The sequence below is a fragment of the Physella acuta genome, unplaced genomic scaffold, assembly GCF_028476545.2.
Source record: "Physella acuta isolate Inbredline_101_S28 unplaced genomic scaffold, ASM2847654v3 ptg000525l, whole genome shotgun sequence".
NCBI lineage: Eukaryota > Metazoa > Mollusca > Gastropoda > Physidae > Physella > Physella acuta.
Genome location: NW_026732044.1, coordinates 255,112 through 267,178, shown reverse-complemented (window position 1 = coordinate 267,178; position 12,067 = coordinate 255,112). Strand labels below are relative to the sequence as shown.

The 12,067-nt window shown below is 34.8% G+C and overlaps 1 protein-coding gene and 1 long non-coding RNA gene across 2 annotated transcripts; both read left to right on the top strand.

Moving 5' to 3' along the window:
- Positions 1-1,379: 1,379 nt before the first annotated feature.
- LOC131945130 (tigger transposable element-derived protein 1-like) lies at positions 1,380-3,527 on the top strand. Its single transcript, XM_059306131.1, has one exon. It carries the CDS (start codon positions 1,673-1,675, stop codon positions 3,359-3,361), a length of 1,689 nt encoding a protein of 562 aa, XP_059162114.1. The 5' UTR covers positions 1,380-1,672; the 3' UTR covers positions 3,362-3,527.
- A 2,260-nt stretch (positions 3,528-5,787) lies between these two features.
- LOC131945117 (uncharacterized) lies at positions 5,788-10,721 on the top strand. Its single transcript, XR_009387113.1, has 3 exons — positions 5,788-5,972; positions 10,261-10,309; positions 10,537-10,721. It is a non-coding gene; the product is annotated as an uncharacterized LOC131945117 (long non-coding RNA).
- The last annotated feature ends 1,346 nt before the right edge of the window (positions 10,722-12,067 follow it).

Below are 12,067 nucleotides of genomic sequence, written 5' to 3'. Positions count from 1 at the left end.
TCCTATCGTGGGTGTAGGAAGAGCGCGTGGGAGTTGTCCCGCATAATCAGAAGGCGAGGGTTCAATAGGTCACGGCCCTTCCTGGTCAATGTCTTGTAAAGATGAAGGGGGGGGGGGGAGTACGGCTGTGATGCTGTCTCAGACTCTCAGTACAGAAGTCCATTTTTTATCAGGTAAAATTGTTTCTATTAATATATTGACTGTGGTGGACTTTAACAGACCGATAAGTGTTGTTAAATAGATAAAAGGACAAAATAATTCCTAAAATAAAACACGAATAAGGAATTCAGTCCACGTTATATAAATAATATATAATACGTGTTTTGCTAGGTTTTCGAGGGTCGAGACAGAATCATCGCCAGTGTTTCTTCCAGACTTTTTTCTCGGGGGGGGGGGGGGGAGCACTTGAAATTTTCGGGGGGGGGGCGGTAGACTTTCTTCGGGGGGGGGGGGAGGACACTGTTAAAAGTATATATTTTCTATATAAATTTCATTTCGTTCGGTGGGCGGGGGCGGTAGAATTTTTTCGGGGGGGGGGGGGGGGGGCTTTGGAAGAAACTCTGATCATCACCACATGGCGATATCTTTATTTATCATATTTAATTTTATCTTTTAAAACAAAATAATAGTAAACTAAGTTTATTTTATTTTAAATGTAGCCACCCTGTTTAGTGAGTAAATAACCAGCCGAACTAAAGTGAGTTAAAACAACCATCCCACTCAACGCCCTATAGAACGGCCTACGCTAATCAGCTGAGAACTATCCCATCATTCATGTGGGTTAAGGAAACTCCGTGTATATGATTAATTTATGCTTATCTGCTATCCCAATATAGTATATAGAATCTAGCTTAATTCCTATCAAACGAAATTTCTTTTAAAAATGTTAGTTGGCCAACTTTCAATGTATGGAGTTTTTTTTCGAATACGTATTTTTTAAAAAAAAATTAAAATAAAATTTAAAAAATCTTTACTTGGTTATCTATTTTTAACTTTAAAGTTCAAATCTAGTGATTAGGCTTTTGTTGTACATTTTGTGCTTCGAGTTAGAGGGAAAAAATAGATTTAGATCTAGATCTAGATCTAGTTTTTTATTTCCAAAGCTTCAGAACCAAAATATAATTTCTATTCTACGTCTACTCATACCAGCACGTTATTAAAACACTTTTTTTTTACACACGCAATACTTTCTAATACAGCTTATGACTAAAAATTTGTATTGTATTTTTCTTTTATTACAATCATGTTCCGCAACATGCATTTACAAAATATAGATCTAGCCTAGATCTATCCATAACCCGAAATTCCATTATACGCTTTCCTGGCCAACACTAAATTCGATATCAGTCCTTATTACAACGCTGCACACCACTACGCTCTCTTCGCCAACGTTGGAACCTTGTGCCCTGCGCGTAGCGTCGCCTCGTCGTCACTTGCTGCAACTAACGACGCCATTTTAACTTGCAAGTTAACAATGTTGTTGTTGTTGTGTAAAAACAGACCTGTAAATTCTTAAGACAAAACAATTATCAACGTATCTTTGGGTATGCATTACAAGGAAAATATAACGTAAAAGAAGAAATAGTTAAACAATATATCGTAGGGCAAGATACAATATTCGATTTTAATTTATTTTAGTCGTACTCGTGTGCTACTTTATAAAATAACGACGATGGATGGAATGCCAGTGAAACGTGAAATCCACGATTCGGATAGCGACAGTTACGTTAGTCAAGGCATTCATCACTCCGGTCCCGATAGAAAACGTAACAGACGGAGTATTGATCTAGATATGAAACTGACGGTTCTTCGACTATACGAGGAAGGCCAACAGGGGATTGACATTGCTCGCTTTCTCGATCTTCCTCCGTCTACTGTTCGAACCATCCGAAAGAATGCTGACAAGATTAAAGCCGGTGCCAAACATGCTGTGCCATTAAATGCCAAGAAGATTACACGTAGCAGAAGTGCTCTCATGGAATCGATGGAATCTCTACTGGCAGTATGGATTCAAGACCACAACCAAAACAACGTGCCCTTGACTGCTAGTGCTATCCAGGAAAAAGCTAAATCGCTTTACAGCGATTTGGCTACTAGTTTTAATACCAAGGGGGCAAAGGTTGAAGAGTTCGGGGCAAGCCGTGGTTGGTTGGAGAGGTTCAAAAAACGTTCATGCTTCAGTGACATTCAACTGTCAGGGGAGATGAGTGAGGATATTTTTGAAGTTCATAAATTTCCACAAGAGTTACAAGCAGTTATTGATGAAGGGGGTTACTCTCCAAAACAAGTGTTCAATGTGGATGAAACAGGCCTCTACTGGAAAAGGCTGCCTGCTAGGACTATGATGTCAGTAGAAGAACAAGCAGCTTCAGGGTTTAAAGCAGCCAATGACAGACTTTCTCTTCTTTTGGGAGGCAATGCAGAAGGGGATTTTAAATTCAAACCTTTAGTGGTGTACCACACTCAGACACCAACACCACTGAAAGGCTACTCTAAAGAACATCTTCGAGTCACGTGGAGAGCCAACAAGAAGGCATGGCTCTCTGGGACAATATTCGAAGAGTGGCTGAATGCTTATGCCATTCCGTCTGTAAAAGAATACTGCGCTAGAGAAAATTTACCTTTTAAAATATTATTCGTGTTAGATCAAGCACCCTGTCATCCGCCCCATCTCCTGAACCTGTCAGACAATGTGAAATTTGCATTTTTACCTCTCAGCGATTCATCCCTTCTTCAGCCTATGGATCAGGGCATCACCGCCCTGTTCAAATGTTACTACCTACAGCATCTTGTCCAGCAGCTTTTATCAGCTACTGATGGTGAGACTAAAATTACCCCTAAAGACTTCTGGAACAACTATGACATTTTGAAAGCGATCGATAACATTGCTGATGCATGGGAAGACGTTTCTTCTTCATGTATGAATAACGCTTGGGAAAAAATTTGGCCTGACTGTGTGTCAGATATGGCAAGCTTAGAACAAATTATAGATATACTTGAGATGATTAAAAAACAGATTTCATACCTGGCCTATGAGGCTGATTTTGAAGGGATGGAACAGTCTGATATTGAAGAACTTCTTGCCTCCCACAGTGAAGAGCGTTCTGAAGATGAACAGGTTGACTTGCAAACTGCTACTGAAGATGAGGAAGAGGGACCTTCAAAAGCTGCACTGTCCAGAGTTTTTACAGTCAAACGTTTAGCAGAATTTTTCAAACATATTGATCATGCAATGAAAATAATCAATGAAGATGATGCAAACAGAGAGAGGAGTTGTAGAGTTGCCAGGATAGTTGCACAGGAGATAGGCTGTTATAAGGATATTTACTTGGAGAAAAAAAAGAAGAAAAATTTGCATTAGCCAAAAGAAAAGGTTATGGTTCCATTATTTAGTTTTGAATTGGTAAAAACCATGCTTTGGTGATGTTGAAGACAGTAGTTTAGTTAAGTTGATTGATGTAATTTTGGTTTCTTGTTAAAAAATAAAAAATTAATCAGGTGATTATTTTTAAATTTGAAAAGGAAATTCTGTATACTAGCTCATTTATTGCTACTTACTTATCATATTTTGTTTACTTGGAAGATTTTTTAAATTCTTTAAGTTTAAGTTAATATTGGATAGTTGCCTTTCATTTAATTTATTTGAATGTCAAAAATAAATAAAACTCAATTTATTACATGTTGTTTTTAATACATGTTGATTTGACAAATAAAGCATTTGTACCAAAATTCTTAACTATAGTTTAATACATACAATAACTTAACTGAATTTCTTACATGTTGATTTAACGTGTATGACATCAAGTGTGAAATTCAACTTGAAGTTAATTTATTACATTAGTTTTGGAGGAATACCAATAATTAAAGTACCATTTTATCTTTTAAACTTAAACATTTATTAAAATAACATTTTGTTTTCTATCTGTACTTCATTTTGTTCCATCCAAATCAATGGATATGTTAATTGAAATTCTGATTTTCTTTTTCTTGATATGTATAAGTGGTAAACTTCTTAACAAATTTAATAATTTTAATTAGCCTAATTTTTGTATTTGAATGACTGTACTACACTAAATGTCATCTCGACCTAATCAAATTGTGTATTGATACTGCAAATAAAAGAAGCCATACAAGTAGGTATAGCATTTATTTATTTTTATTTTTAAAATGATGTTACTTTTGTGTTTTGATTAACAATAAACAATACATTTTTAAATATATTTCTTGGGTCTTCTTACCATTTGAATGATTAATCCATTAAACTGAGTTGTAGTTGTATGTAATGGTAGTATATGACTATTATATGTTTGATTTAATGATTATGGCTTATGACCTGTACAACTAAATCTGTCATGTTTCTGGCATTCAATGAGAAATCCCTCACTACACATTAGTACATATTATAGGGCCTGTAGCATTTTCATATGTTAAGCTTATGTGGTGTAGTAAACTGTAAGCATTGCATTGTAAAATTAACAAGATCTACTAACTCTATAGTAAGTAGTATTAGCTGGCTATCTCTTCCTTGTTGGAAAATCAAGGGCGGCAATCAAGTTGTCTGAAACATAAAAATGTGCACTTTAAAAATGTATGAAATAATTATTAGGAGCCGGCCCGCGGCATACCATACTCCGCTATTTAGTTGTTTTTTCTACTTTTCAGTAATTCATAATTTGTGAATTCGACAGTACCAACGTTGACACTGAAAATATTTCTTTAAAACACTATAAGTAGCTCGTTAAGGACCATAACCCCCCCCCTTCCTCCCCAACCCCCACCCCCAACGTTTAAAATCGTTTCAAACTAAATTATCTGCCCCTAATAGCCGTCACTAAACCCGACTCCACGAAGGTAAACATAGCGTGAACCACAGCTCACTAAGACCATGTAGGGGTGGGGATGGTAGGGAGCGCGTTTACAGCTTGTTTTCTAGCGTCTCCCAGAAGAGAATTATATAGATAGATTTTGTGTTAGAGAAATATTTTTGGTACGACAAACAGGAGACATCACCTGCGCAGCTGCTTTATGCACATCAGACAGCAACTAAAACATCACCTTAACAACTGATATTTGCACATCCGACAGGAAACTTGAATATCACAGACACATCACGCAGACTACTTTAAATAGATGAAAACGATGCAGTTTTCTCATGGTTAAGAAAAACACCATGGTGATTGTGCACATACTTCGCTTTTGAGAGTGTTCTTACTGGACTTTCGGTCTTCAATTTCGTCATGTCATATGCTGCTGTATTAATTGTTGTTGTGTTATTTCTTAAGTATATCTCTAAGTCTAAACCGTTACACAAATAATTTAAAAACTATATCAGTCGGTAATTTACTCATATTGACCTGACCAGTAGCAATCCATGATCATAATTTATTTCTTTTTAGTTAATGTTTTTTCTCTATTTATTTAGCCTGTTGCTGAAGCAGCATCGCCTTCCGTTAATCTTGCATTAACACCAGTCCTCATGTAGCCTACACTGACACTAGTACTACTAGAACTAGTAGCATTCAGTTTGCCTTTTCTTAGGCCATATCCAATACGATAACTAAGTAATTTTATGGGTTTAGAATGCAATGGCATGTTTTATAAAATCTTCCTTTTTCCCCCCATTATACAGTCCACCCCCCACATCAGACATCTTTAATATGCTTTATTATTATCCCAAAGCAAAAATAAATAGTAGATCTAGGTTTATAATAATTTATTAAAACAATTTATTTTGTTCCAGTAATGAATGTAGCCTAGAAATAGTTTTTTAGGCTACCAAGGGATATAACTCAATATTTCGTTTCTAGGCCTTTCAAGCGTTGTAACCGCTGCGCACATTGTTGACATTGAAGAAACGTTGACATCATTATTACAAATCAAAATGTCATCGACCAGAGAACGAGTTTCTTCATTGATGACTGGCGTGAGGCTAACCTTCTATTATGGCTTCATTCCTACTGTACTCATTCTTGGTTCGTTCAAGTTTTATTTTATAATTTAATTACTTTAGTGTAGGCCTGTACTGTAAGTGTAGGCCTAGAAGAATCTAGAGTAAAGTGGCGTCTGCGGACAGTTGCCTCTGTCCGGCTCTGTGCGGACACTTTGCTGTTTTTCGCTTAAAACAATAATTGTATGAATGTTTTATAGGAAACTAACGCAAACAACACAAAGCATGTCCATTTTTAAACACATTTGAGTCCATTTCTTCTATTTCACTCAATAGGGAGATTAATTGGAATTTTTCAAAGTTGCGATGTATGACGTTTTATGGTAGGAAACCTCACCCGGATGAAGAGCACTAGTCCCCGGACTAGAGGAATAAATCGAACCAATCATAGCTTAGTTAACTGGGTTAACTATAAATAGCTTATATATATATATAGAAAGCTATAAATATCATAGTTAAGGTTGTTTAAGCCATCTTAGAGGAAAAATTGGAGTGTTCGCATCTTTTTTGAGGGTTAACCTTTTGCGGACACTAATGAAAAATCAGAGTATATTTCTTACACTTTAAGTAAAAAGGAGCTTTAAACTAATCTTGATACTCCAGATTTATATTTAAATTAAGTCTAAATCTAGATCTATTAGTTTTTAGTGATGTTTTTAGGTTTTAAAAATATTTTTGATCATCAAACGTGTCTACTAAGCAAAAAGTGAAATAAAATCTCAACTGGGTCCTGAGTTTCTTTCAGGCATCACTTTAATTTAATTAAAACTTATTTCATATTTCTTCATATTTTTTGTTTTCCAATATATTAATATATAAAACAATCAACAACACTATTTATGTATGTAACATGTTTATTTCAATCATTTAAATAGAAACAAAATGAACAAAATATGCCTTGTCCGCATAAGGAGCAAGTGTCCGCACAGAAAATAAAATGTAAAAAAAAGTGCACTTACTGTCCGCACAGAGTCTCACCACTGAAAATGTTAATACATTCATTGCTATGCGTATGAATACAAAATGAATCAGACGTGATTAAACTAGAAAGAATGCGGAGTGAGACGGTACTTTCGGTTTGTTTCTATGTGAAGCGGTTACTGAATGGCGCTCAATGGAAATCGGCACTTCCGATTTTTTTGCTACGACTGTCCGCAGACGCCACTTTACTCTAGATCTAGATCTAGGCCTTGGGAAATAAAATAACGGTAACGGTAACGGGTAACGACCAGCTAGTTTACTCAAGTTTACTGTTTAGTAAAGTTAAGTTTTAAAGTTAGTTAATAAAAACTAAAAGTAAAAAGAAAAAGTCAAGTTACAGACTTAACTGTCGTCTGTAGTAAAAACAGTAGAATCTAGATCTAGGCCGTCTAGTCTAGGGAATCTAGTAGTACTGAAGTAAAGTAAGTAGTTTTAGACTTTTAGTACTAGTGTAACTAGAGCTAGACTCTAGTACGTTGCCTGTACAACTGAGTGCAGTTGTAGTAGTGTCTGGGACTACTAGATATCTAGATCTACTAGATCTAGATTTCTAGATTCTAACAGATCTAACTCAACTGACTGACTCTGAATAGAAACGATTGGTTTTTTTGGATTTTTAAAAAGTTGATGTAGAGTAGTGTAGATCTATACTATTTGACGATTCGGATTAGTTTAAGTATTTTCAGTAAGCCTAATGGACCTGAGTGAGAAAAGTCTCAAAACTTATTTGAGCCGAGAGGCCCATTAAATATTTTTAAAATCATGAGTGGCGTTGTTTAGGCCTATAAATTAATATGACTTTAAAAACCTGTCTGTTTGTGTTTTTTTTTTGGAATTTACCAAAGGTTGGATGTAGAGATCTAGATCTAGGCCTATATGATATTTTTTATATTTTCAGTAGGCTAAGTAAATAAAAATTAAAAAAAAGTAAAACACTTTGGTCTGGTTTTCACATGTAATGGCAACTTAAACAATGACAATAGTATCCTGCTATTTGATAGCATACATTTTATTGTACAAATTGTAATTGCAAGTGAAAAAAAAAGGAAAAATAGGTCATAACTCATAATGGTTTAAATTTGCGTTATTATTTAACAACTTATCTGCTAAATTTTGTAAACAAAAAATTATGATGTGAAGCTGTCAGAAATCGATCAAGGAGTGCTGTACAGCCAATCACTGTTTGTCTTACGAAAGTGAAACATCAGGTTATAACTTAGGCTTGATGAAGATAAGTACAAATGTAGCCTTAAACTCAACCAATTATTTTCAAGTTCTCTGGATTTGCAATTTAACATTGATTCTAAAAATATTAAATTACTGATTTATTTTTAAGCTTAAGTTTTATTTATTATTTTTACCTCAGCTATGAAGTAAAAAAAATAATTTTATCCATGTCAACAATATGATGAAAGGATTCTGTGGCTTCCATTTCATCACCAGTCACAGTCAAGCATCTCTATTCTCTAGAAACAAGTTTTAGATTAAAATAACTTTGCCATTGACTTACTACAGGCTAGTCTAAACTAGATTAACTAACCTTTAATATCAATTTAGATCTAGAATTTAGATCTGATCTATCAATCTTGAATTCTTGAGTAGATTTAAATCTACATATTAATAGAAAAGGTACAACTTTACTATTACTATGATTACAGTATTTATTTACATTCTTGATTCTGCACCAGTTCTGAGTAGACACAGTGTGTGTGTGTGTGTGATAGTAACTGTGACCTACTTAGGTCTGTTTGGCTTTATGTATATTTAACCTCCTGGGTTATGTATTTGTCCTTGGGAGAATTGTCAGTTCACTGGTACAACCCGGTCAACTGAACGCTGTCACATCATGTGATTGTAAGTTTAATCCCTGGCAGAACCTCAACCAATGGACTTGCGACCGTGAGGATCCTTGACTGACCCTCAACCAATAGTCGTAAGACTTTTGAGTTATTTCCCCTTACTCTGAGTTGTATTTAATCACGGGATTCTCAAGTTCAGAGGCCGCCAGATTGACCTAGGGACCAGGAGAGGTGTGCCTGTGGTTAGGTACGCCATTTTGCAGTATTATTATTTTGTGACATGATTTCACCTTTTGTATAAGGAATTATGTGACTAGGTGTAGTTTACTGAATTTGTGTTCTGGTGTATTATTACACCTTTTTGACTATCGGTGATAGTTTAACCTGTATAAGGATTTCTATTGTTGTAGAGGCAAATTGTCTCTCCTTGGTTTTTTGTTGTGGTTATTATGAGGCCAATTCAGTTGTGTGTAGTAATGATTTATCACAGCTGTGATGTATTGTGATTTTTTTCTCAAACTGTAAGTTGGAGTTGAGTTTATTTATATTACACTGAGAATCTGTACATTTTGATCTTACCTAGTGTCATTATCTTGTACATAAATTAAAAAGGTATTCATAGTTTAAGTCGTGTGAGTCTCTTCGATTTGTCGTGTTTTACCCCTAGACTGTATTAACGAGCTCACGGCAAGTTGTTGAGATTCCGTTACAACGTCTTCTATCGGTACCATACCAAACGAACCTGGGGCGTCCGCTTCCTCCGCGGCTGTCGGAGGTCGGACATAACATAACCATAACCTGATTTTTGTAGGACTATATCACTATTAAAAGCATTATCAATATCACTGCATACTTACTAATACTTAGATTTATTAAGTAATAAAAGTACTATTGAATTTATTTTATAGAATTGCAAACCTTAAGCATATTCATTTAACAATTAACGTCATATTTTTTGTGGGTACATACGTCATATGGGACCTCATGGTTGATGATAGATCTAACAACTGCAAATCTGAAAGTCTGGAGTTCAGATCCAGGCTCAAATCTGTATAATGTCCTTTGGGTCCACCCACCTGCTGGATACCTGATTCGTGCTTGGGAAACTAAGGTGGCAGGGCATGGTGCAGACGACATTATCCCCTGCATGCCAAGGCTATTGAAACAGTTGATCTGAACATATGTGTCTGCCTAGTGCATGAATGGGAAAGATCATGATGGTCCATTGGGTTTCTAACACATCATGCCTAAACCACTATGTTTGGTTATAGTTTTAGATTTTTTAGCTTTTGACAGTAAAAGTTCTCTTTTCAAACCTGGGGTAAGTGAAGTAGAGTTCACCTGTTTCTGTGTACTCTGCAAAAAAAGCTTATGACAGTACTTTCTTTTTTAAAAGAAGTAGGCGCACTGGTGCTGTTTTTAAAATGTAGATAATAGTTCTGAACCCTAGTTCTAATAAGATATTATGGTACTACTAATGGGTAAGAATTTTAAAAAAGAACCAGCTGAACATTGTTTTTTTTTACATTGCAGGCTTCTTGAAAGGTGCAGATGAAGGAACACCACCACTTTCTCCTCTAAGGTTCATTAATTTATTATCTTAATTTGCCCTGTTGTATGTTGTTTTTAAATTGCAGATTTAGGCTTTTCCTTTTAGTAAAAGAAAGGTTAATAAGTTATTAATAATTTATCTTTTTTTTTGCATTATAAAGGCTGTTGGATTGAATTTTGTAATTGCCTCATTTGTATTATCCACAATTGCTATATTTGTATTATCCACTTTACTAAACTATAAATATTCTGTTTTAGCTTACTATGGCAGTGAACATTTTAGCTGAACTGCTCCAAGTTGTATGTGGATGACATCATCGCTTCAGCAACTTCCATTTCATGGCACAGAGGAAGTGATGCACACACAATGAAATTGAACATTTTTCCCTGCATATTGTAGGCATTTATTTATTCATGATGAATAAACCTTGAACCCAAAAGTCCATTTATAAGGGTTGTGTTATTTTTTTTATTTATACAACAGGTTTGGAAAAACAGGGAGGGAGCTTATTTAGCTGAGCTTGTGGTGGCAATTTAAATGTTTTTTGTTACATTTCAACTATTAAATAAAAGTTAATGTCTGTGTAATACAGACTACAATTTATTTTTGGAAATAATTGTTTTTCATAAGTTATGCTTTTAATTTTACTATCATAACTTGATTAGAATACATGTTACAAAACTGGAGGAAACGCTGTGAACACAAGAGGTTGTGTTAGTCTCAATCAGAAAACCTTACTGTTCTTAAGTGTGGGTGCTGTTGTTGTTTACATGTATGTGGGCTGGTGTGACAAGGAGATAGGAGGATGCAATAATTACTAATCACACAAGTTTTGAGTTAAGCTCATTGTCTTGGGTCTATTTGACAATCTGATGGGTTCCTGAATTGAGGAAGGTAAAGGTGTCACATATGTTCAAATGCTGAGGTCACAGAAATATTGGAAGCCTAACTTCATCTTCATGTTACCCATAGACTGGCTTGCCTGAAAATGTGTTACCAGCATATATAATAATGCACATACAGTTATATATTCATCAGTGCTAGGTCTTGGTCAGTCATTGCCAATTTATTTGCACAGCTAACAAGGATGGAGTTGATTGCATGGCCCTTACAACACACAATGCCCACTAAATGTAACTCAAGAAAGTTGTAAATAGTACTATTAACTATGGATATTTAAGTACCTTTATACAGAGTCTCAAAAATATTCCAGGGTTTTAAAAGCTTAGTATAATGGGCAATAAGCAGCGTTGATATTTTAGAATTCCTACTACCCCAGTTCAGTTGCATAAAACATTAAATAGTATCCTTCATATATGCCTTATGGGATACTTTTCTCTTTTGATGTGATCTTTAGATATCACATGGCTGGATAGCCCTGTACTTGTTGTAGCCTAGTAGTAGTAACTTAAATTATCTTTCTTTTCAGTTTTTTATTAATTGAATTGGTTTTCATTTAATTTTTCATGTTTATTTTTACAGACTATAAATACAAAGTAAACTTAAACAACAAACAGAATAACTAAACTGGAAAAGGGGTGGGGGAGTGGTCTATGTTAATAATGTTATTATTGAAATAGAAATAAAAATCAAACAATACAAAGGAAACAATTAAAATTCATATTTGAATTATAAAAAGATCCATCTAAATTAAATGATATATAATGAGTTAAAAAATTGCATGTTTTAATCAAATATGGGTAACACTTTGACTGTTTATCCATTTATAATTTTTTATGTGTGTATTCTAGAACACATGATTCGATGATTTTCTCTTCAGACTACTTG